The sequence below is a fragment of the Sardina pilchardus genome, chromosome 19 (assembly GCF_963854185.1).
Source record: "Sardina pilchardus chromosome 19, fSarPil1.1, whole genome shotgun sequence".
Lineage (NCBI taxonomy): Eukaryota > Metazoa > Chordata > Actinopteri > Clupeiformes > Clupeidae > Sardina > Sardina pilchardus.
The window spans coordinates 16,265,096-16,288,333 of record NC_085012.1 but is presented as its reverse complement, the minus strand read 5'-3'; the positions used below and the strand labels follow the sequence as shown (position 1 = coordinate 16,288,333).

Sequence of the window (23,238 nt, the reverse complement as noted above, 5' to 3'; positions counted from 1 at the left end):
ACACCACCACTGTTTTGGAATTAAGCAGCTCTTGCAATTTTATTCCATAGGAAAAAAGACAAACTAACCAGCAACATTATAAGCCTCTCTCTCTCACTCACTGACTCACTCACTCACATTCTCACACACACGCACGCACGCACGCACGCACGCACGCACGCACACACAAACAGAATTAAAGCACAAACAATACAGTACTTTTCATTTAAACAGCCAATAGGAAATTACACATTACTCTGTGTTACAGCAAAGAAATGACTGGAATGCCTATTAAATGAAAAAAGTGCAATTCTGATTACAAGACAAGTAAATAAAAACCAAAAGCCCAAAATATGAAATGACAACGTTTTACAATATCAACAGTGGGCAGACATAATGTGCTACACAGTGATAGTGATAGATAAGGCATAACAACGCAACACAACACAACACATTGATTACATTACCATCAATGCACTTTCACAGTGGGGAATTCATTCATTACTTCTGCTTGTAACACAAGCTCTGTGGCATTTGGTCATGACTCATGTGTGTTGTGTACTCAACAGACTGTACTGGCTGCTTGCATACGTTTAAGGCCTCTCCTGCGCTGGGGTAACTCTTTATCTATTTATCTATTTATTTATTTATTTATTATCAACATTTACAGCAGCACAAATAAATACAAAAAGTTAATAAATACGCAAAAATGACACTGCAAAAAGGATTATCTGGCAACGTTAAGACAGATTTCTTTTGTGACTAGTTGTGGGCGACCTCTTTAAGGTATGAGTTAATGGCAATCAGCGTGGACATAGGTCTTCAAAAATCACTCCTAGATTGTGTATTTCAAAGGAAAGAATAAAATGCTGAAAAACTTAAGTTTCATTGTGAAGTACAAGATGACACACTGAAACACGTCACAATGGAGTTAAGTAAACAAAGCTTAGTGGTATGTTGCTGTGATCAAACACTTGCTTCCAAATAAGGCTCTTGTAAACAAATACGCTAAAGACCACTAGACACAAGAGATCAGGTGTAAACCAGCACAGAGAAGAGGATCAACCCACAAAACATCACACATTCAAGAATTCTGCAAAAGCATTGGTCTTAAGGGTCTTAAGTGTAACCCTAATTCTAATTCTTGTCTGTGTGTTTGAATGCTCATAGTCGGGGGATCGGTAGGAGACGTTAGATGTGGGAGTGTGAGGCTCCATGCCCTAAAGCTTCAGATAAGACCCTGTAGGGAGTACCATATCCAGAACAAACAGTGAAACACACCACACAAACACACCGCCTTGAAGTTAGAACAAACTTGTCACTAGTGCTGAAATCACTCCTACTTGTACTACTTTTTTTGTAGGGGTTGTAAGGACATGAAAGCCAGCATACTAGCCTGCTAGCAGGTATGCTAACTTCAGAAATACTTGTTGCCATGGCACTGCCCTCAAACTATTGCCTCAGCTTCTAAATGTAAAAGCCCAGAGGACATCAACGCGTCTGCACATGACAGACAATGGCACAAAATCAGAGACACCCATGTGAGTGAAACTACACCAGGCAGGAACATATATGTATTTAAGTGCACGTGTGTGTGTGTGTGTGTGTGTGTGTGTGTGTGTGTGTGTGTGTGTGTGTGTGTGTGTTTGTGTGTGTTTGTGTGTGTGTGTGTGTGTGTGTGTGTGTGTGTGCCAGTGTGTGTGTGCATGTGAGTGTGTGTGTGTGTGTGTGTGTGTGTGTGTATACATGTGTGTATGCAATCCTAAACCCTCATCATGGCAGGAGCTTGTCTGCATTCTTAGAGAGGCTGTGCAGAAGAGTTTTCTGGAAAGCCTCCTCGGCCACCTCTGGAATGAGGAACTCCAGGAGCAGGTCCCATATGGAGTACACCAGGTGCCTGCCAGGGGCAAATAGACACACAGCACATGCGCAGGTGAGCAAACACACAGGACAGGTGAGCTAAAGGCAAGGCAGACATCCCAAAGAGCAAGGCCCCACCTATGAGGGACTGCAAAACATATCAATATATTGATATTGTTCTCATTTTGTTTCTATATCCCCAAACCAGTTTCACCTGGAGTGCTGCTTGGGGGTAGAACAATTAGTACTCTGGTGCTCATCAGCTTAGAGATCCAACACGATTTCAAATTTAGTAGTAGTGAGTCTGAGACTCTCAAAAGGATACTTGCAAGTAAAAAGCCTTTATTGGTTCTAGATCCCGTTAGCTCACGACGAAACTACTGAACAGAGTAGACCCCAAAGTTCCGAGCTGAATTTGCTCCTTATCGCACACATGGAAAAATACTTCACAACCAGGAAATTGTTCCTTTCATAGAAAAACATTGCTGCCATTGGTCGTAAAATAGGAAGCCATTTCAAATCATATGTTGTGCCATAATTACGGGTAATTTCAGTTAAAAGTTGAAAATCATGTTGTAAAGTCTGTGTCTATGCACTATGTTTTAGTTTTCAGGTTCACTGTTGATATACTGTGGTAACAGAACAAAGTGTCAAGGCCCCAGCCGTGGCGCAACTGGCTGGGGCACCTGCACCGCACGCCGGCGACCCGGGTTCGATTCCCGCCCGGTGTTCCTTTCCGGATCCCACCCCAGCTCTTTCTCCCACTCGCTTCCTGTCACTCTCTACTGTCCTGTCCAATTAAAGGCATAAAAAGCCCAAAAAATAACATTAAAAAAAAAAAAAAAAAAAGTGTCACAAACATGACTCTGTGCTATGGTCGCGACGCACCATTAACGTACTCCCTATATGTGACCATTCATAGCGAAATCAGTCGTTTTGCGCACAACGTTATTTTGAGAAAATCAACAATAACAAACTTCCGGGTTAAAATGTTGAATTTCACGTTTTCGCCTAATTCGACTGTATACAGTCTACAGTGTCATATCGTGAACGCATTTCACGGAAAAACATATGCTTTGACTGTTAAACCCGGCGAAGATTCAACACATTTGCTGTCATTCCCGTTGTGCACGCGCCGCTTAAAAAGGTGATTTCTCCTCTTCTGGCATATCGTGACAGGAGAACCATGTCAACTTTGGATGCTGTTATCTTAGCGATAGCTTGTGTAATACCCTCGATATACATATAGTTGGAAAGCTTAGTTTATGGCCGTTCACGTGAGCACAATAACTTAATTTAATTAATTTTACCGAAACGACTGGTTCCGCTTTACAGGGTCACATATGTGGTCCATTAGCAGGTGTTTGTAATGATAGTGCATTCAGCTGTAACCAACAGTTTTGACAGAGAATTTGTTTTTGCCAGCTTCAGTTTGTGTAGTAGCGCTTCACATCGTTTCTAGATTATTGTGTGTACGGTGATCAGATCTGGCGCATATTACCAGTAATTTGTTGCAAATAGGTGCATTAGCATAAACAGTTAACTGACAGCACAGGGGGAAGTGTGAAGGAGAGCTCTTATCCACGCTGACCCCTATGGTATATGGCTGCAAATGCAGCAGACTTCTATAAAAGGTGTTTCATGTGAAAGGAGAAAAAATAACCAGAAGCAGCAAAGTTTGGGAAACCCAAAATGTGTGTCACTAGCTGTTGGTTACAGCGTTAACATCTGCAATGAGTCATTTACAGGACTGGCTAACTGAATCATGCCTCTATCTGAACCCCAAAAAAACTGTCTGCTTGATGTTCTCAAAACAGGCCACTAAGCTGGAACATTCTAATGTGTTCCTTAGAGGAGAAGAGCTTAATCTTGTTAATGAATTCAAGTATCTAGGAGTAACTCTGGACTCTGCATTAAATTTCAAAAGTCATATAAAAAAGGTGTCAAATAAAGTAAAATTTAATATTCAGAATTTTAGGCAAATCAGGCCATTTCTCAACATTAAAGTTGCTAGGTACTTTTTACATTCAATGATTTTTTCACATATTGAATATTGCTTTATAAACTGGTCTCTAACTAGCAACAACACTTAAACCGATAGAACTGCTTTTCAAAAAAGCTATAAAAATATTTGACAAGAAAGCACTATCATTTCATCACTGTGATATCTTAAAAAGGCACAGCCTCTTAAGTTTTGAAAATCTGCAGAAATATAAATACACATGTTTTATATATAAAACCTTACATGGTCTTGCCCCACCTCTATTAAATGAATTCTTCAAAAAAGCTGGGTGGCATTACTAGGGCTTCCAAGAAAGGAGACTGCATAATTCCATTCAGGAAAACTGCCTTTGGACAGACTGTCTTGTCTGTAAAGGGTTGCAAACTCTGGAATAATTTGCCATACACATTAAGAGATCTCCCTACTTATCATCAGTTCAAGACTCATGTTAAATTATGGCTGCTGGCAAACCAGAGCTGCAGTCACCTCTAGTGTGCAGCGCCTCCTACACAATCTCTAAGTGTCTAATTGCTTCTTTCCCTTGTTTATTTAATTTTAATGTCTGTGTCTTATGGTATTGTCTTTATTTTATTTCATTTTTTTTTTTTTCCTTTCTGGTCCTAGTAAATGTATAGTTGTAATCTGTGTGCTATTTATGTTACCTGCCTGGGGACAACGGATGAAAATTAGCAGCTATGCTAACTCCGGCGTTTTTTACATTTGTATTGATACTCATGTCCATAAAAAATGCACTGTCCCTACCAAATAAACTGAAAAAAATAAAAAAAATAAAAAATAAAACCTTTGAGCACAACGGCACATCATCTCATAGGACATAACAAGTAAGTAAGAAAGTAAGTAATGTTTATTTATATAGTGCATTTAACGTGCACCCAAAGTGCAACCAAAAGCGCTTTACACAAAAGACTGATACAGACAGTGGCGAACGGAGCGGCGTAATCGCCAGCGTACCCGTGACACCGAGACATACAAGACACAAAACAAGAGAACACAAAGGCAACTTCTACGGCCATGCAAACCCATACCTGTTTATGCAGGGGTCCTGCAGAGAATCCAGCACTGTCGTCCATGACAGCCTGTACCGCTCAGATCCAAGCAAGTCAGACACCAAGTCTGGGGGAAATGAAAACAGCCGGGGGCGTCATGACAACAGAACCACCACTCAGATATTAATGTATTGTCATTTTGTAAAGGAGCATCCCCTTTCAGTACATTCTACTGTATGCTTATGAAATAAAGAGTGAGTTTATGGCAATGTGACTACTTTAAACCCTAACGTCTCAACAGGCGATGCAAATCAACAGATCAGGCTTGTCACATGGGCCATGTTGCTTGAGGATTGCTCAGGGAAGACCATGCAAGTATAAAATATATTGAAGGACCACACTAACTATTTACCAAAAAGTTGCTGTGATCCTTTAAAATGTGTTCTCCTGTGTGTGTGTGTGTGTGTGTGTGTGTGTGTGTGTGTGTGTGTGTGTGTTTCTCTGTGTGGGAATTTCTTTGTGCATGCATGTCTATGCATCCACGTTAGTGTGTGTGTGTGTGTGTGTGTGTGTGTGTGTGTGTGTGTGTGTGTGTGTACCTGGGAGCAGCTTCATGAGGCAGTGCAGGGACTGCCTGCGGGCCTCCTCCCTCTCCTGGAGGCTGCGTTGGGGGCGCGGCTGGAGTGGGAGTCGCCCCCCTGGCCAAACCGCCTCCTGCAGCACGCGCAGGTACGTCACCCAGTACTGAGTGCAGGTCAGATTACACACCTTTACCTCCAGCCACCTGCACACACATACACACACGCACGCGCGCACACACACACACACACACACACACACACACACACACACACACACACACACACACACACACACACACACACACACACGCACACACGCACACACGCACACACGCACACACACACACACACACACATTTGACTTCTTCAGAATAAATATACTGTATGTACAGAAGAACACACATTTGGCATGTGCAATAGAACACACACGCATACACACACACGCATAGACATGCATGCACTAAGAAACTCTCACTCACTCACTCACTCATACACACAAACACACACACGCTTGCACAAAGAAACTACTGAATGACGATAAGCTTGCTATAGGATTTTCACCTGAAGCCTACAGTAGCTGTAATAATTCATCCCTGCACTTTTCTTTCATTCCACCTGCATTCTCCTTTCCTCTGTTCTTGACAGATTTATTTCAATCTTCACTGGTGCCATCGGGACTTAAATGTTGCTTTACAATGACATACAACAGTAAACATTGTTTTGGCACCATAGGCCCTTAGTACGACACCCCTTCACATGTTAAACTACGATCAATTTAGGTTGACATTAGTCTTCATGCAGTGACTCAAAATAATCATTAACATCTCTCTAATATTTTACAAGGAAAGTAACAAACCTGTTGTAAGGAATAAAACGCCCAGATATTACTGTTAAAAAATGGGAAGTACAGATACCTGAAAATGCAACTAAAATACAGTAACGAAGTCCTTGGACTTTTTTTTTTACTTCCGACCTCTGCTTAGGGATTGAGTGGCACGCCAGGTGTCAGATAACCTTCCTCGGAAGGCCGGAAGTAAGGTGCTGGGCACAGTCTGTCCTAACCGATCGCACACAGACTGGCTCTGTGCACTGGAGGGAGAGGAAAATCCCTGCATCATAAAACTGGGACAGAGTGACACCTCTTGCCACTTCTTCCTCTTCACTATCAGGGTGCACCAACACACTAATCCCCCCCCCCCCCCCCCCCCCCCACACACACACACTGCCCCACACAGCACTAACCTCTCTCCCCCAGGCCAGATAGGGTTCAAGCATGGTGCCTGAATTCAGACTTGAGCTTGCCAAGGAACGATGTCAAGGAAGGCTATTCTCTATATTGTCTTTTAATGTATTTGATCATTTCAGGCACAGATCATTTCCTGTCTATCAGCCCTGCTCCCCACACTGTCCTACACATCACTAACCTCTCTACCCCCACACATCACTAACCTCTCTCCCCCCACACATCACTAACCTCTCTCCCCCCACACTGTCCCACACATCACTAACCTCTCTCCCCCCACACTGTCCCACACATCACTAACCTCTCTCCCCCCACACATCTAACCTCTCTCACCCCACACATCTAACATCTCTCCCCCCACACATCTAACATCTCTCCCCCCACACTGTCCCACACATCACTAACCTCTCTCCCCCCACACATCTAACATCTCTCCCCCCACACATCACTAACCTCTCTCCCCCCACACATCTAACATCTCTCCCCCCACACTGTCCCACACATCACTAAACTCTCTCACCCCACACATCACTAACCTCTCTACCCCCACACATCTAACTGTGCGTTCAGACCAAAACCGTCAAAAGCGTCAAAGTCGCTGGTGAAGCTCATAGCCCGACGCTCAACCCAGTTCGGTGCATTCGGCGCCGAAAGCGTCAAAGCCATGACGTAAAACATTTGAACAAACCACAAGCAGCAATCCTGCGAGTTTGACATTCTGATTAGTTGACGCCCAACCGTGTCATAGCTCATTACCATAAAGTTAACTGAGGCTCAACTTTATTTTGACGCCCGTGAAGCTCATGAAGCCACGCTCACGCCCGGAACGCTTTTGAAGCCGGTAACGCCGACTCTCCATAGAAAATGAATGATTTCCGGCGCTCTTGACGCTTTTGACGGTCTTGGTGTGAACGCACAGTAACATCTCTCCCCCCACACTGTCCCACACATCACGAATATCTCTACCCTACAAAGCACTAACCTCTCTCCCCCCACACATCTAACATCTCTCCCCCCACACTGTCCCACACATCACGAATATCTCTACCCTACAAAGCACTAACCTCTCTCCCCCCACCCTACCCCTCACCCAACCCCAGCACCGGGTCTTTTCTTTGGTCTGACCTGCATCTGCACTCACCCTTCCAAGAACCATTCTCTGCCTGGTGTATATAGCATGAGGTTGACTGCACCTATAAAGTCTACTGGGTTCTAATTAAAATGGCAAGTAAAGCTAATTTCATTATGCTGCAAAATCTTCAAAATGCTGCTGCACAAGATGCTCATTGAGAAACATTGGGTCATTCCGCGTCAAATCAGACAACACCCAGGAAAATGGTGGCAACACCAACTCCAATATTCCTCAGAGTTGGCTAAACAATGTTTAGGTTCCATTGAAACATGCTTTGCAAAAACTTGCCTTTTTGCTCTTGCTTGTTTACATTCTCTAAAAGACCTTATATTGGAGGCCATGTTTGGACATTTCTATCTTTAAAAGTATAATTCTTAGCCTAACCAGACTTTGTAGAATGGAAGACAAACATGTTCTCAGTAAGATTCAACCAATAAACGTTTGTACTACAGTCTCATTGGCTTATAGAAGTCCCTAGATTCAGAAAAACCTTCAAAAAAAGTGATACAGGGGTCTCAAAACTCTTTTATTGGAACACACCTGCCATCAGTTAATTTCCCATATTACACAATGAATCAGAAATTCCTAATACCTTGAAAATGAAAAGGATGACAAATATATCAAATGACCTACAGATTATTTGGTGTCCCCGAAACACCTGTAACTACGGTACATGCATTTATTCTGTGAGTGGGACTTGGTACCATATTGGTACTTTACACACTAAATATCTATATATTGTACTTTCCGCATGGCATCTGTTATTTAATACCCTCAATATCAAATTAATCCACATTTTTTCCGAAATCTACAGCCCTTTCGAAAGTCAAGAGAGATTTAGTACAGACTTGTTTACACATGCTTATTATTACTCTCAAAAATGTGGGGAGGCTAGGGAAAACATTTGTCAAGATATCAATGCCCAAACATGGAAAGTGTTTTTATGAAAGCTGTAGAACTGAAAGAAATTTCAAGATCTGAAAAAATATTAAGAAGTGGATTTGTACAGCAATATTTCACAAGCCTTAGTATAAGGACCCATTTACTAGGTTTGGACAAAATCACAGACAGTGCAGCAACAACCTTATCGGATTTGACACAGAGTGACCCCATTGCACAAATTGGGGCCCAGAGTGCTCTTGCATGATTAATTTAGATGAATATGTAATTTAGATGTTACACAGACCCAGCTAATGTGCCATCTATCATCCATCTATCTGACACATGCTGAAGGCCCAAAAAACCTTCCACTGGGAGTGAGTAACTTAAGCAATAAGCCCCGAGAGGCCGTGGGTTATACTGTATAATCGAACAGCTAAGGGGCGTTGTTAGGCACGACGCGAAGCGGAGTGCCTAAAACCCCCTTAGCTGTTCGATTATACAGTATAACCCACGGACTCGAGTGGCTTATTGCTTTTCTAAAACGGTTACTACGTCGATCTAGCAAGATTTAATGAAACGAAGGTACAGCAACGACAATGTAACGATGTATTCATAGATAATCTTTCTTCCGCCAAGAAATATATTCCCTCCTTATGAATGGTTGCCATGCAACAACAAGACGCAGACACTGCTAGTTTTGTGCTAGCGCATTACTATAGAACGAAATGCGGTCAAGGTGTGAGTTTATCATGATATTTACAACGGCATCGAACGCGATTCAGCCAATCACAATCAAGGACCGGAACTATCCGTTTTAGAAAGTTTATGTCTACACTATATTCATCATAAATATGCCACAACTTATCGGGGTGTGTGTGGGTGGGTCGGGTGTAATTAATGATTTAACAAGCCAAGAAAAACACAAGATGACAAATGAAATTAGACAAATCAGACCTTATCAAACATGCCGCACAACGTCTTATACAGACTATGGTTAGAACAGAAGTGGACAAAAGTGCTAAAAACCATAAACATGAAAATAAAGTGTCATGCTAGCTGAAATGTTTGAGCCTTGAGCACCTCCTCAGTGTAGCTTTTCCAGACCTCCCTTGTTTTGTGTTACATGAGTTCTTTTTACATTTATATAACAACCGGAGTTTGTACGTGCGACTACATTTGTGACATACAGTCATGGCTGAAATTGAGTTTGGATAAGTTGAATGAGTTGAATAAAAGGGGGAATATAAAATTATTTTGGAAATTTACCTCAATGCCTTAAGTAATACATTTTCTTTGTGAATGAAAAACGCATCATAAATGAATAAATGTTCCTCCTTAAAATACTGGGGTCATAAGTGGTGGCACCCCAATGTTAACCCTATGTGCTCAATTCCCATAGGGACAGTTTTGTTCAGTTTGCCTATTAGCCTGTTTGATGCTCATTGAGTCCAATGCAAATCAAACCAGCTAATAGGCTAACTGAACAAAACACCATGCCAATCTCTAGGTATGGTGAAGGGTGTGTGATGATGATGTGGGGCTATTTTGGTTCCAACGGTCAAAGGAACTTTCTCAGGATGCATAGTATCCTGGATCCACAAAATAAGTGGCCTTTAAAAATAAAAAAAACTGCCTGCCCCTATGTTAACTATACATGTATGTGTTAAATTCCCATAGGGTTACATAGGGGTGCCAATACTTAAGACCCCAGTATTTTGGGAAGAACATTTATTTATTTATGATACCGGTACATTATTCATTCACAAAGAAAATTGGTGTCCTAAAAGATTGGATTTTCCTAATTTTATTACTCAAGCCATTAAAATCAATTTTCAAAAGATGATTTTATTTTCCTCTTTTTAGTCAACTTTCAGATGCATGAGGCCCTTGCTTTAGCAAATGGATTCAAATGTCTGTAAATAAATGCTGCTGCTCAACTTCCTATTAGATGCATAGAGGTGTGCATCCTTACCTGTCGATGAAGGTGCCGAAGAAGATACGCAGTGTTCTCTGCACGTTCTCTGTGCACAGCCAGCCCCACTGGTCCTTCATCAGCATACACAAGACATCCAGGGCCACATGACCAACAGCAGTCTCCAGCGCTGCTGAACGAACGCACACGCGCACACACGCACACACGCACACACGCACACACGCACACACGCACACACGCACACACGCACACACACACACACACACACACACACACACACACACACACACACACACGGCTGTAAGGGTTAAACATGCTAGTAACAGGACGATGCTAATAACAGAAATAAACGTTTTTTTACTGATGCTTGTTTCAAGCTTCTGGCCTCCCTTTGGGTAACACTCTGTTTCACGTCACAATACTAGGATTTGTTGATAATTCCCCTGACTAAAGGCTGCATAAATGGCAACTTACAAAAGGGGTACAGAGAGGGTGCAAGCGATCCCTCATACACTTCATACTCTCACAACAGGTAAGCCTTTAACTCTCGTGAATTTAGTGTGATTGTGTGCGCACACAGATGGGCCTACGTCAACGAATTTCCAAAGAGTGGCAACAGCTCTGGGTGTTTGAGAAGGATCACTATCACTGGTTACCTAAATTAGACTCTGACAAAGTCTGTTAAGAACAGACCTGTATCAGTCTTTTATTATTCCCCCTTAAGTCTTTTATGTTTTCTTGTTAATTATTCTTAGATTTTACTTATGCTCTCTTCATTTTTTATTATGATCTTTTTATTCTACTTCTTCTTATTATTATTACTACTACTCTTTGCCCATCTATGCTTTTATCTGCTATTACTGTTTGGTTTTTGCTAATGTAACGCACATTGAATGACCTCTGTGTATGAAAGGCACTATATAAAAAAAACTTGACTTGACTTGATTGTGCTTTAAAGTCTGTGAGTTTGTGAGTGTTGACATTGACATTCAGCTTTTGAGGGTGTGAGCGTGTCTACCACTCAGCAAGCAATAACAAGTGTTTGATTGCACCGCCCTCTGGAGTGCTTACAACGAAACTGCACGCTTGGCCTACTACATGAAGACCTTTGGGCTTTGTTTCCTCATACACAATCTGAGAAAATCATTTTTCAAAATCAGGGTTTAAAGGAAGGGGGGAGGAAGGTTTTCCAATCTTATCTCATCCGTCAACTTAGCACTGACTGTTTTGATTATGCTTTGTCAGCACAGCGGTGCCCCACACATTTACTGGCACCCCTGGTAATGTTGAGTAAAAAAAGGAACAACATTTATCTTCTAGCAATTTGTCTTTGTTTCACAATGAGGGCAAAATCCAACCTTGAAGGGAGGCAAATTTATTCTAAGAAAACATAATATCCAATAAGGAAATAAATACTGCTAACCGCTGTACTTTAAATGGAATAACTAATTAACTATATAAGGTAAACTGGGACACGACACAATACAGCACACAGTGTTAAATAACATTTCTTAGAACACATTCACAATGCAGTGAGCCAACAAAATGGGAATGACCAAAGCAAGGGAAGCAGTACAAGGTCTACAGTAGGTCAGCTAGATAAAAGCTAGCTAGTTAAACAAATGCCTTCAAACCTGAACTTGATGTCCTAGACCGTCCACAGTCCTGTCCCTCTATCTTCAGTCTGAGGCCTCCCTCTCCTTTAGAGACGGTCTCCTGTAAACTAGTCTTGATCACAAGAATCTCCTGCTCCTGAATGAAGGTCTCCAGTCCAGCCACTGAGAGACCATTGAACACCTGTCACACGTGTGGAGAGATACATTATAAGAAAACAATTAAAAAACACTTGATCTAAGCTCTCTGTCTCACATATATATATATATATATAGAGAGAGAGAGAGTGTGTGTGTGTGTGTGTGTGTGAGAGTGTGTGAGAGAGAGAGAGAGTGTGTGTGTGTGTGTGTGTGTGTGTGTGTGTGTGTGTGTGTGTGTGTGTGTGTGTGTGTGTGTGTGTGTGTGAGAGAGAGAGAGAGAGAGAGAGAGAGAGGGAGAGAGAGACACACACACACACACACACACACACACACACACACACACACACACACACACACACACACACACACACACACACACACACACACACACACACACACACAATCCAGTTAAACTTATCAGAATAGTCTAATAACCATGTTCGGATCTACATACCGTGCTTGCCTCATCAAAGCAGTACAACACTTTCGGCATGATATCTGTTACAATCAGAGCGGGGGCAGTTTTACTGGAGAACCTCAGTCGTGACCTGAACATGAAGATAAAGTAGTGTACAGCTTTTCAGTATTTCATTCATTCATTCATTCATTCATTCAGTCAAAACAACCTATAACCTATAAGCTAAGATATAAGGTTATAAGGTTCAGACTGTTGTTTGAGAGCATAATTATGTTAATTGATGGAGTTTTTGAGCAAGAATGTCCTTTTTCATTAACACTGAATTAATTGTCTTACAGTGAATGCGAACTGGGCACACACTCACACCAAAAACAAACTCTAACTGACACCACTGACAATACTCAAAATAGAACATTTCTGCGGTAGTATGGTGATGTTGTCTACAGACAAATAGTAAAAGTATTGTAAACGTTATCAGGTTGTTTTTGCTCTTGACAGATACATAGAAAAACACAGAGAACCTCTGAGGTGACCTACTTGGACTTCTTGTCAGAGGTCAGTTTGCCGTCCGTCTCTACTTCCACGTCATCCGTGGGACTCTGCAGCTCTGAGCGAGGGAAGGCTGTCTTCAGCGTGTCCACTATAGCATTCATCACTATCTGCCTCAATAAAGAATCATTCATTCTTTTATCAGACTTGGAGGTCATTATGCCTTTGACACTATTTCTGGCTATGTCTTGTGGTGAAAGCCATGCCTGTTGTGTCCTACTGTATATGTGTACCGTATGTGATTGTTGACTGGTTATGTGTAAGGCTGCTGAAACAACAGAATTTCCCTTTGGAATGATTAAAGTATCTATCCATCTATCTATCTATCACAGTATATTTAAGCAATAAGCCCGAGAGGCTGCCATTTGCACTGATTTTAGAACAGCTAAGGGGCGTTGTTAGGCACGACACGCAAGCGAAGGACTCAAGTGGCTTAACTGTTACTACCTCTACGTCAAGATTTCCTGAAAGAAAAGCGCAACAATGAAAAATGTAACAATGTATTCATAGATAATCATTCTTCCGCCAAGAAATATATTTCCTCTATCTGAATGGTTGCCATGCGACATCGAGACACAAATACTCTAACTTTGTGTTAGTGCGTTACTATTGAACGAAATGCGATCAGGGTGTATGTTTGTGTTGGGTTTTACATCGGCATCAAATGCAATTCAGCCAATCATAATCAAGGACCGAAACTATCAGTTTTAGAATGAACTATCTTATCCAGGGCGACTTACAGTGAACTAACTACAGGGACAGTCCCCTTGGATCAACGCAGGGGTTAAATGACTTGCTTGAGACATGGGTACAATGGTTCTGTCCTGGAATAGAACTCAAAACATTCCAATGTTCCCTAACGAAGAGAGACCCATCTCTGCGACCATAACACTGAGATACAGTAGGAGCGTCAGCAACTCTAAAAACAACTGGAATGTTATCTGAAATGTAATCTGACAATGCAGTCCTGTGTGTGTGTGTGTGTGTGTGTGTGTGTGTGTGTCCCAGTCTAAACCTCTTTTCTTTAAATCTAACACAAAACCCAGTATTGCCCAGTGTGGAACAGACACACACCTTGTCTATCCGTGACACAATGAACGGCTTCTTCACAAAGGCAATCCTTGCATCTGTATTGAGGGCAAGAAATTCTTGCATTTCATCACTGTTGGCAGTTTCTGGGATGGAACAGAGTTGCTGTAAAAAAAAAAAAAAATCACAAAGGTCTCATCATTTCAGTTCATTTAAGCCACATAGTCCATCTAACTGAGAAGGACTCAACTGAGAGTTTAACAGTACAGAGTTTAACAGCACAACTCTCAACTGAGAGTTTAACAGTAAAAGGCATTTACCAGAACAAAAGAATTGTCCAGCACTTTTACACATTCCAATACAATTACACATTACATATTCCAGAACTATATGTCCATTTGCCTCACAGTCAGTAACACATCTGTGTTATTCCCAAAGTATGACCAATACAATTATAACGATGGTTTAGAAAATGAGAGTACCAAACCTTGAGAAAATTTTCCAGTAAGTTTTTCCTGGCTTCAATTTTATCTGTGTCCATGTTTCCAAATGGTAAATCTGGAAAGATCTTCTTTGGACCTTTAACATCTTCAAAACAAAAAAAGAAAGAAACAAAGTGAAATGAGACTGTTAGTACACTGTGGGGGGCAGCATGCATTTAATAAACCGTGTGCTTTATGGTGTCCATACTTTTAATGATCTTGCGTAGTTCCGGTTTTTCCTCCAAGCGGGTTTGCAGGTTGAGAAATTCACTGTATCTGCGATTGACCATGTGGTAAGCCACAGGCTGCACAGTGCAGGGGTTATCGGAGTCCAGCGCTGTTTCATACTGAAACAACATGCAAAAACATACATGTAAGTCTACATTTTAAATATACAAATTAGTGACTTGACGACGCATTGGTTTTCTTGGCTTAGACCATTTATTTCTGTGCACCCATCATTCTTCAGATAACTCGCTACGCACTGGTTCAGTGAATCAATATCCAGCGTCTTTGTTAAAACACAAACACACACTCACAGGTCACAAACACAGGCACATGCAAAGGCACACGCAAAGACACACACAAAGGCAAGATGGATTTTGAGGAGGGGTACTCACTTTCACCGTGTACAGAGTGTAAGGGTGGGAACCGGTACCCCTGTGCTCCTTAGCTATGATGGTCCCCGTGATGCGGAGGTTCTGGATGATAACCGGGCCTTCAGGGCTGCTGAGAGGGTCAAAGGTGAAAGAGCCCCCAGATGGTGAGGAAGCCAGTAGCGGTGCCATCACTGTGAGCTCGTTCGGGCTCACCGCCATCGCGGCTACCTGCTGCGGGTCCACGCCCAGCGAGGTCTTAGACCCAGTGGGGGTTTCCTCCTCCAGCTCGTGGAGGGTGCAGAAGCTGGACACTTCTTCGATCTTCCCCACGTCTGACACGGAGGCTCTGAGTTCGTCAGAGACACGAACCTTGGGGCAGGACAGCTCCGGCATCCCCGAGAACTCCGACAGCTCGTCCTCGAGGTCCACGATGCCCTCCAGCGCCGCCTCGGCGGCGTCCTCCTTCGGATCGTCCGCACGCTCGAAGATGGGACTGATGAGGATGAGGGACTCCGTGGAGCTTTTCTTGAGCTCGGTGAGAGGAGAGTCCAGATCAGAATCGTTCTCGTGATAGAAAGGGTTGGACTTGCCGGGCCTCAGGAAATCCATTGGCCTCCGCACCGCAATGGGAGCAAGTCCTGCTGCTGTAAAATCAGCCACCGGCCTGGAAGGGTCCTCGTCAGTGTCCTGGTGAGAGCAGTTCTCTACAGAGTCTACGACATCTGCAGTGGGTGTCTCAGCAGCGAGGTCGTCTGCTTTACTCGGCCCGTTTGACTTCTCGGGTACTTTAGGAACAGGATGCGCCTCCGTCTCCTGTGGAGGTGCTGGTTCCGGGGGAGTTTGAAGGTGCAGAATTTCCTCGGCGCCAGTCGGCTTTGGGACAGGATCAACGGCCTTCGCGAAGATCTCCACGATCATCATGTTGAGCCAGTCGGGGTCCGAGAGCTTCGTGATGAGGGGCAAGAGGACGTTACAGGTGATGAGCTCTCCCACCACAAATCTTCCCGTTCGAGTTTCCAGGTGGGGCGCTGGAACAAGCACGTGCAAAAGCAAGTCCACAATCGCCCTGGCGTAATTCACCTCAACGGCAGAGCTCTGAAGGGCTGGGTGAGGAGTGCTCTCTTGAGAATAGAGCTTCCACATAACGTCTTGGGAGTTGTCATCTTGCTGTAGTTGTGCATCCACCAGGTTTCCCTTAGCGCTCATGTAGCTCTGAAGGTGACATCCAAGCAGATCCAAGGTCCTCTGTGTTAAAGCTTTTGTGTCCACCCTCTTGCTGCGAAGCTTCAGCTCCATCGCCATGGAGATCATTGCTCTCTGAACCTCGTTCTCGAACTCATGCTCTGGGGACACAGTGCTGTACCAAGATGACACAAAGTCGCGGATGATCTTGGCGACGGTGTTTTCGATCTCGCGGTCGAGCAGCTGCTCACTGTCTACGGAGGAGGAAACCCTCTCCATGGTGACAAACCGCTCCAGGTGAAGGACCCTGTCTGAATCGAGGAACACCTGAGATAAGAGCCAGGCACCCAGCACAACAAGGAAACTTGTGAATATGCACAGCAGCCACACGTTCACCAGCAAGTGGAACAAGACCATCCAGGCTAAGAAAGCACCAACACCCATCAGCTTTCTCTGGCCCAGCACGTCGACCCAGCCCCATGATTGGGGTGCAAGGCCAGCTGGAGAGGGCATGGTGGCGCCCCTGATTAAAGAAAAAAAAAAAAATAAAGTTTAGATTCACAAATTACAGCCAGTGTCTCCTCATTTGACATACAGGCCGAGGAGAGTAATTAAGGAGAAGGGCGTGCAGGTCAAAACTGGAAACAAGCCAGGGCAGCATCTGTTTTCATTTTCTTGAGAATGTCTTGAGCACGATTTAATGTGTGTGTGTGTGTGTGTGTGTGTGTGTGTGTGTGTGTGTGTTAATTTGGACTCGTGTAGGTCTTGCAGATGGTTGACAGTTGTAGAAAGCACAAAATGACAAACTATCATAACGTTAACGGAAAAAACACTTGTCAAACCAAATGCATGGTTAGCAACCCACAAGCTAGCTAGGTAGACATTTAACCGAAACGCTTCAATCATGATTCTGATATAGTCTCTAAGGTATAGCCGTTTCTAAGTACAATGTCTAGCCTTATACGTATAGTTAATAATATATCACACTATAGTGAGCTTGATAACAAGCTATCATTTTAGCCAGCGATACATCGCACTGGCAACTACGGCTAGTTACCTGCTATCTATCTATCTGATGCATAACTTAGCAAGCGAAATGCACCACTTCCAATTCAGCTGCTAAGACTGTGTGTGAAGAAGCCAAGTCACCATGAAGTACGTACCTTATTCAATGACTGTCATGAAAAATGCCGAGCCTAAATATTTAATATGTAACGTCATTCCGAGCACTATCACTATGAGTCTTTTTTGTTTACAATTTTGCCCAACAGGTTATCTTCTTCTATGGTATGACATAGATTGGTACCAACTCTTCACTGCCACCCGCTGGACTACTGGGAAACGTGATTAAAAGTGACATTCTATCAAAGTGACATTTCTATAAAAGAGCAAAAGTGTAGGCCTAGTAACTCCTCTACTCTGTTTCTGTTTGCCTGGATTTTAAATTAAATGGCTAAATTAAATGGCTTTTCCCGTGATCAACTGGAATTGCATGAGGTTGTATATGCCAAGCCTAGAGGGCCCCTGATCTGTGGATAGACCTACAGAGATTACAACTAACCATGTCCATAATAAGTTTTGAGCAGACATCATCACTAGGCCTACAAAAAAGTCCATGACCTGCCCTGACCATCACCAGCAACCAGGGGTGGAGTGGTAAAACAAGAGGTGAGTAAACTATGAATTATGTGATCATGGTGGACTGCACCATGTGGTATTGGATTTTTAAAAAAAAAAATGTTTTAAGGCATTCAGAGCATGTTTGATGATGGTATAGGTTATTATAGGCTACAATATTTGGTAAAGTGGTCCCTATAATGTTGCTGAGTGTACGTATTGTGGATAATACAGTTTGAATTTGGAATGTTAAACATTGTATTAGAATAAACTCTTTTGTGAGGGGGATAAACTCTAAACTCTACATTTCATGAGGTGGATGAACTGTGGATGAACTGTGTTTACTTGCGTTTAGCCTCCTCATCCCCTGCCAGCAACATCAGTTGAATGAGGACAAGAATGGGACCATCATGCATAGGCTAAAGGGTCATCAAAACTGAAACCAGTCTAAAGAGGAGTCCAATTTCAAGTATTAAACAGGCCTAGTGTTTTGGTGATTTACTGCATTACCTTAAGATCTAGCTTGTCAACCATCTTAACGAATTTAACCCGTTCAACAGGATTTTTCCCAGGTTATAGGACACAATTTGTGAGCTTTTGATAGGCAATTTTTTGATACAATTTGATAGGCCTAATTCCAAGGATATTTGTATTGATCTATTGTTGTGAAACCTGAAATGATAATTTGATTAACAAAGTGTTCCTGATGATTGATTGATAAGAAAATGAGGTATGTTAATGAACAGAGAGAAATGCTCTAATCTAATTTGTTCAGAGTGGATGAACCTAGAGCCGGCGTGGGAACAGACTTATCACTGGACAGAAGAGCCCCCCGCACACCCATGGCCATGTCATTACTCTGTGGGCAGTTTCACAGGTCCCGCTTCCTCCCCTCAGGTCCTTTTCGACTTGCACTCCCTATATAAAGCTACTCAGCCCTCTCAGTTGTGTCAGAGGTTTTTTTTTTTTACATGGTTGACAAAAGAGTCTGGCAGAGTTGCCTTTGATGAAGGTGAGTTTGCCCCTCTTTCATCTCACAGAATCTGTACATTTGTGGGAAAGAAAGAAAAGTTGTCGTCTTAAAGGTTAACAGGACAGTGCTGTAATGAAATGTACAAAATGTGATTTTGATGGTAAAATTTGGTTTCAGGCAGCTCTTTTTTCTTCGCGTATGCTACAGACTTTTACATACCCTCGGAGTGTCACACCAAAGAGAAAACAGTTGAGGGGAAAGATGTCAAAGAGCTGGATGCTTTGTCGCTATGGTAAGTAAGGACGTGTGTTCTTACAAGAACGTTTATGAAAATCTATGTTGGTGTAATAATGCTAATAACTGTAATGAAGTAAAACGTTCCCTGTTTTTTTAACCCTTATAGCGAAAATCTTTAAATATTTACATTTCTGAATGGGCTTACGCTATGTTTGTAAGATGTTTGTAATTATGCACTAACAAAGTATAAAAAGTTAAAGGGCTTATATGAAAAGTTAATGATCAATCATTATGATGATTGTGACAATGAATGAAGAGGACTAAGTGCTCAGCAATAAAAGCTCATACTCAGCAAAAACTGAATGTCTGGTTATTAATTTTTACTCATTCATAAATTCTTAGGATTCTGAGGAGAGCAGTGTGTTATCTGATGTCAGCCATCTTGTTCAGGCCCAAAGAGTTTCTCATATTGCCCAGCAGCTCCTTGCTTGACACCACCCATTTTAGTACATGAAACATTGGAAGAAATGTTACTAATCTAACCGTTTTATCCTTTCTAGCGCCAGTTGCAGTTGTACTTATCATCATCTTCAGCGTTAAAGGTTACATCGAAGACCCTCTTCTGGCTTGCCTGCAGGATGCTGACTACAATGAGCTTCTTGACATTATGAATCAGGGTCTCCCCTTAACCAAAACTCCACAGCATGTAGTTATCGTTGGTGGGGGAATTGCTGGACTGACTGCAGCCGAGCTCTTAGAAAAAGCTGGACACAAGGTTTGTTTGACATAACGCACACAGATACTACTGTTTAGATAGTTTGCTCCGGTGTTGATGGCCTTGTCTTGAATGTGTAATCAGGTGACTATCATTGAGGCAAATCATCGCTTAGGCGGCCGCGTGGAGACCTATAGGAATGAAAGGGAGGGCTGGTATGCTGAGTTAGGAGCCATGAGGATCCCCAGTTTTCACAAGTGAGCCACTGACTGGCATTCCACTAAACATTCCACAAAACATGGACAAGCAGCAGGCGTGGGTGCCTTTCATACAGAAAACAAATGGGTTTAATCAGTTTTAAATAATAAAAAAGCTTAGTAATGTTATACCCCTTATTTATTACCAATTTATGAGGTATTTTTTATGGTTGCATAAAAACAAAGCATAATCCACCGAATGCATGCTTACTTTATTTCAGGATTCTGTTCAATTTGGTGGCTAAGTTGGGACTGCAGCTAAATACTTTCATCCAAGACGATGACGACACATTTTATTATGTCAACGGACTACTTCACAGAACTTCCATTGTCAAAGAAAACCCAGATGTATTAAGATACCCTCTCAATGAAGCTGAAAAAGGGAAGTCAGCAAGTCAACTTTTTGATATGGCACTATGGAAGGTACTACTGACCACACCTATGTAAACAATGCTGTGTTGAAAAACAACCTCTTCAGGGTGTAGTTCTTTAAACAAATATATGTTAATGAATGTTATCTTCACAGATGAGAGATGACTTGAACGCCATTGGCTGCCATTCTGTTTTGGAAAAATATGATTCATACTCAGTAAAGGTAAACAACCTTTTACGCACAGACAACAAATTCATTAGTTTACAAATACAGAATCTTCATTTTATGATCAGATGGGGGCATCATTGTTTGCAGCAATGCATCTTACCCCATTCCATATTTATCTTGCATACTTGGGTTAAATGTAAAAAAGTAAGTCATACTGTCTTTGCAATGCAGTGCACTTCTGCCACTGGGCGCTATGCTATAATGCACAATAACATAACAGGCGTTAAATACGATAACAGTAGTTGATGCCTGTCCATTTCCGTTTCAGGAATATTTGGTGAAAGAGGCTAACCTGAGCCGAGGAGCCCTCAGGATGATAGGAGACATCCTGAATGAGAACAGCATTTTTTACACAGCTCTAACAGAGATGCTGTACATTCAGTCGGATATAAATGACAACATTGAGTAAGAGCATGTTTCATTTCACGTATGATTACAAAGGAGAGTGAATAACTGTTATGTGAATAACATGACTGGTAGGACTGCCCTAAACTATGTCTCTGTTTTCAGGTACTATGAAATCACTGGCGGCTTTGATCTCCTGACAAGAGCAATGACTGATATGCTCAACAGCACCATCATTTTCAATTCAAAGGTCAAACGCATAACCCAGTCTGACAACAGTGTAACCGTTACATACCAGGACTGGCGCAACCCCTCAACTCTGTCGAACATCACCGCTGACTATGTCTTACTGACTGCTTCGGCGAAGGCCACGTTGTTTGTTGAATTTCAACCTGCCCTGTCAGAGCTCAAATTGGAGGCGTTACGCTCGGTCCACTACACCACCTCCACAAAGGTGGTGCTCAGTTTCAGCGAGCGGTTCTGGGAACAGGCTGGCATTAAAGGTGGCAAATCCATCACTGACCTGCCCTCTCGCTTCATATACTACCCTAGCCACGGGTTTTCTGGGAAAGGAGGGGCCCTCTTGGCATCTTACACGTGTTCCGATGACTCTGCTCTGTTCCAGGGACTGAGGGATGATGAGCTGATGGAAGCAGTGCTAAACGACTTGGTAAAGATCCATGGTGAGGGTATACGTGGTCTCTGCACAGGAGGCGTGGTGAAAAAGTGGGGTTTGGATCCCTTTAGCCTGGGAGCTTTTGTGATTTACACCCCTTATCAGCAGACGGACTACGCCTCTGTTTTGTTCAACAGCGAGCACAGGGTTCATTTTGCAGGGGAGCATACAGCGGCTCCGCACGCTTGGATTGAAACGGCGATGAAATCTGCCATCAGAGCTGCCAGAAACATTAACAAATTGACAGTCTAAGAACATGGAAAAACAGTGCTTGCAGACTGTATCTGACCAACTCAGGTGTTTTTGTTAAAAGTCTCACCTCCTGCCATAAACTGCATTTGTTGAAAATATCTGTATAATTGGGCAACTCTGCTTTGTTTGAGGAGTAATATACACTACTGTACCATTCAAAAGTTTGGAGCCACTTAGAAATGTCCTTGTTTTCATTGTTGCAAATGACTGTTGTAGAAAGAAATGGCTGATCTTTAATGCAAGTAGCCTGTATATGCCCATTATCAGCATCCATTCATCCAATGTTCCAAAGGCACATCTGACATCATTTTAAAAGGCTAACTCAGAAAACATTGGAGAACCCTTTTGCAATTATGTAAGCACACCATCTAATCTGAAAACTGCTGCCCTCAATAAAAAACAACAATGCAACTGATCTCAGCTGGTATTCTGTCTATAATGGAATGGAAATTCCTAAGTGACCTCAAACTTTTGAAGGACAGTGTAATAAGTAATAAAGTTGAATCTAATGTGTGAAACAGAATATCAAATAAGGACCTCAAATAAAATGCTCAAGTCTGTCAACTTGTATGTTGCAAACTGCAAAGTAAACGTAGTTGAAGCTTTATGCTACAATATTTTACATATTCCTACTGTTAAAGACTGGAAAATAACCTGATTCGTATGCCATTATGAGAGTGGAAATAGAATCGAAGCTCAATGCACAATATAAGACTACACACCCTACTCTAAAACACTGGACAATATTAAACTACTATTAAATAGGCTGTGATTGCTGCCAAGTTGCCCATGACAAATGCAAAAATAACCCCGCCTTGTAGGCTATTTCCCTTATGTATACAGTATAATTTCCCCATACAGTAGGTCAAACGATAGGCCTTGCGTCTTGAAGGCTCACAAACAATATCCTCTCTCCTCAAATGCCCTTTCTTT

General features: G+C 42.4%; 2 protein-coding genes across 6 annotated transcripts; one reads left to right on the top strand and one right to left on the bottom strand.

Moving 5' to 3' along the window:
• Positions 1-7: 7 nt before the first annotated feature.
• On the bottom strand, positions 8-17,932 carry snx19b (sorting nexin 19b). 2 transcript variants are annotated; one of them, XM_062520601.1, is made up of 12 exons: positions 17,796-17,932; positions 15,472-17,155; positions 15,060-15,198; positions 14,857-14,957; positions 14,415-14,534; positions 13,329-13,450; positions 12,828-12,921; positions 12,254-12,416; positions 10,659-10,791; positions 5,448-5,632; positions 4,888-4,975; positions 8-1,876 (listed from the first exon to the last, which is right to left on the bottom strand). In XM_062520601.1, the coding sequence occupies exons 2-12, from the start codon at positions 17,143-17,145 to the stop codon at positions 1,753-1,755; spliced, it is 2,943 nt and encodes a 980-aa protein (XP_062376585.1). In that variant the 5' UTR covers positions 17,146-17,155; positions 17,796-17,932; the 3' UTR covers positions 8-1,752. The 2 variants fall into 2 exon arrangements, with proteins under 2 accessions (XP_062376585.1, XP_062376586.1); XM_062520602.1 differs by having other exon boundaries at positions 10,659-10,788; positions 17,796-17,930.
• il4i1 (interleukin 4 induced 1) lies at positions 16,798-22,827 on the top strand. Of its 4 annotated transcripts, XM_062520604.1 has the most exons (9): positions 16,798-17,787; positions 17,904-18,300; positions 19,025-19,514; positions 20,020-20,234; positions 20,319-20,431; positions 20,653-20,854; positions 20,958-21,026; positions 21,301-21,437; positions 21,543-22,827. In XM_062520604.1, the coding sequence occupies exons 3-9, from the start codon at positions 19,355-19,357 to the stop codon at positions 22,303-22,305; spliced, it is 1,659 nt and encodes a 552-aa protein (XP_062376588.1). In that variant the 5' UTR covers positions 16,798-17,787; positions 17,904-18,300; positions 19,025-19,354; the 3' UTR covers positions 22,306-22,827. The 4 variants fall into 4 exon arrangements, with proteins under 4 accessions (XP_062376588.1, XP_062376590.1, XP_062376589.1 ...); XM_062520606.1 differs by lacking the exons at positions 16,798-17,787; positions 17,904-18,300 and having other exon boundaries at positions 18,461-19,261; positions 19,430-19,514; XM_062520605.1 differs by lacking the exons at positions 16,798-17,787; positions 17,904-18,300 and having other exon boundaries at positions 18,461-19,261; positions 19,400-19,514.
• The last annotated feature ends 411 nt before the right edge of the window (positions 22,828-23,238 follow it).

Bases quoted from the DNA above. Each gene is read 5' to 3' on its own strand.
- snx19b (XM_062520601.1), bottom strand. From the start codon at position 17,145: ATGCCCTCTCCAGCTGGCCTTGCACCCCAATCATGGGGCTGGGTCGAC. The intron at 14,958-15,059 runs GTATGGACACCA...TTTGTTTTGAAG, and splicing joins ACTACGCAAGATCATTAAAA to ATGTTAAAGGTCCAAAGAAG. The intron at 12,417-12,827 runs GTATGTAGATCC...CACGTGTGACAG, and splicing joins GCTTTGATGAGGCAAGCACG to GTGTTCAATGGTCTCTCAGT.
- il4i1 (XM_062520604.1), top strand. From the start codon at position 19,355: ATGAAATGTACAAAATGTGATTTTGATGGTAAAATTTGGTTTCAGGCA. The intron at 20,432-20,652 runs GTGAGCCACTGA...ACTTTATTTCAG, and splicing joins AGGATCCCCAGTTTTCACAA to GATTCTGTTCAATTTGGTGG. The intron at 21,438-21,542 runs GTAAGAGCATGT...CTCTGTTTTCAG, and splicing joins GATATAAATGACAACATTGA to GTACTATGAAATCACTGGCG.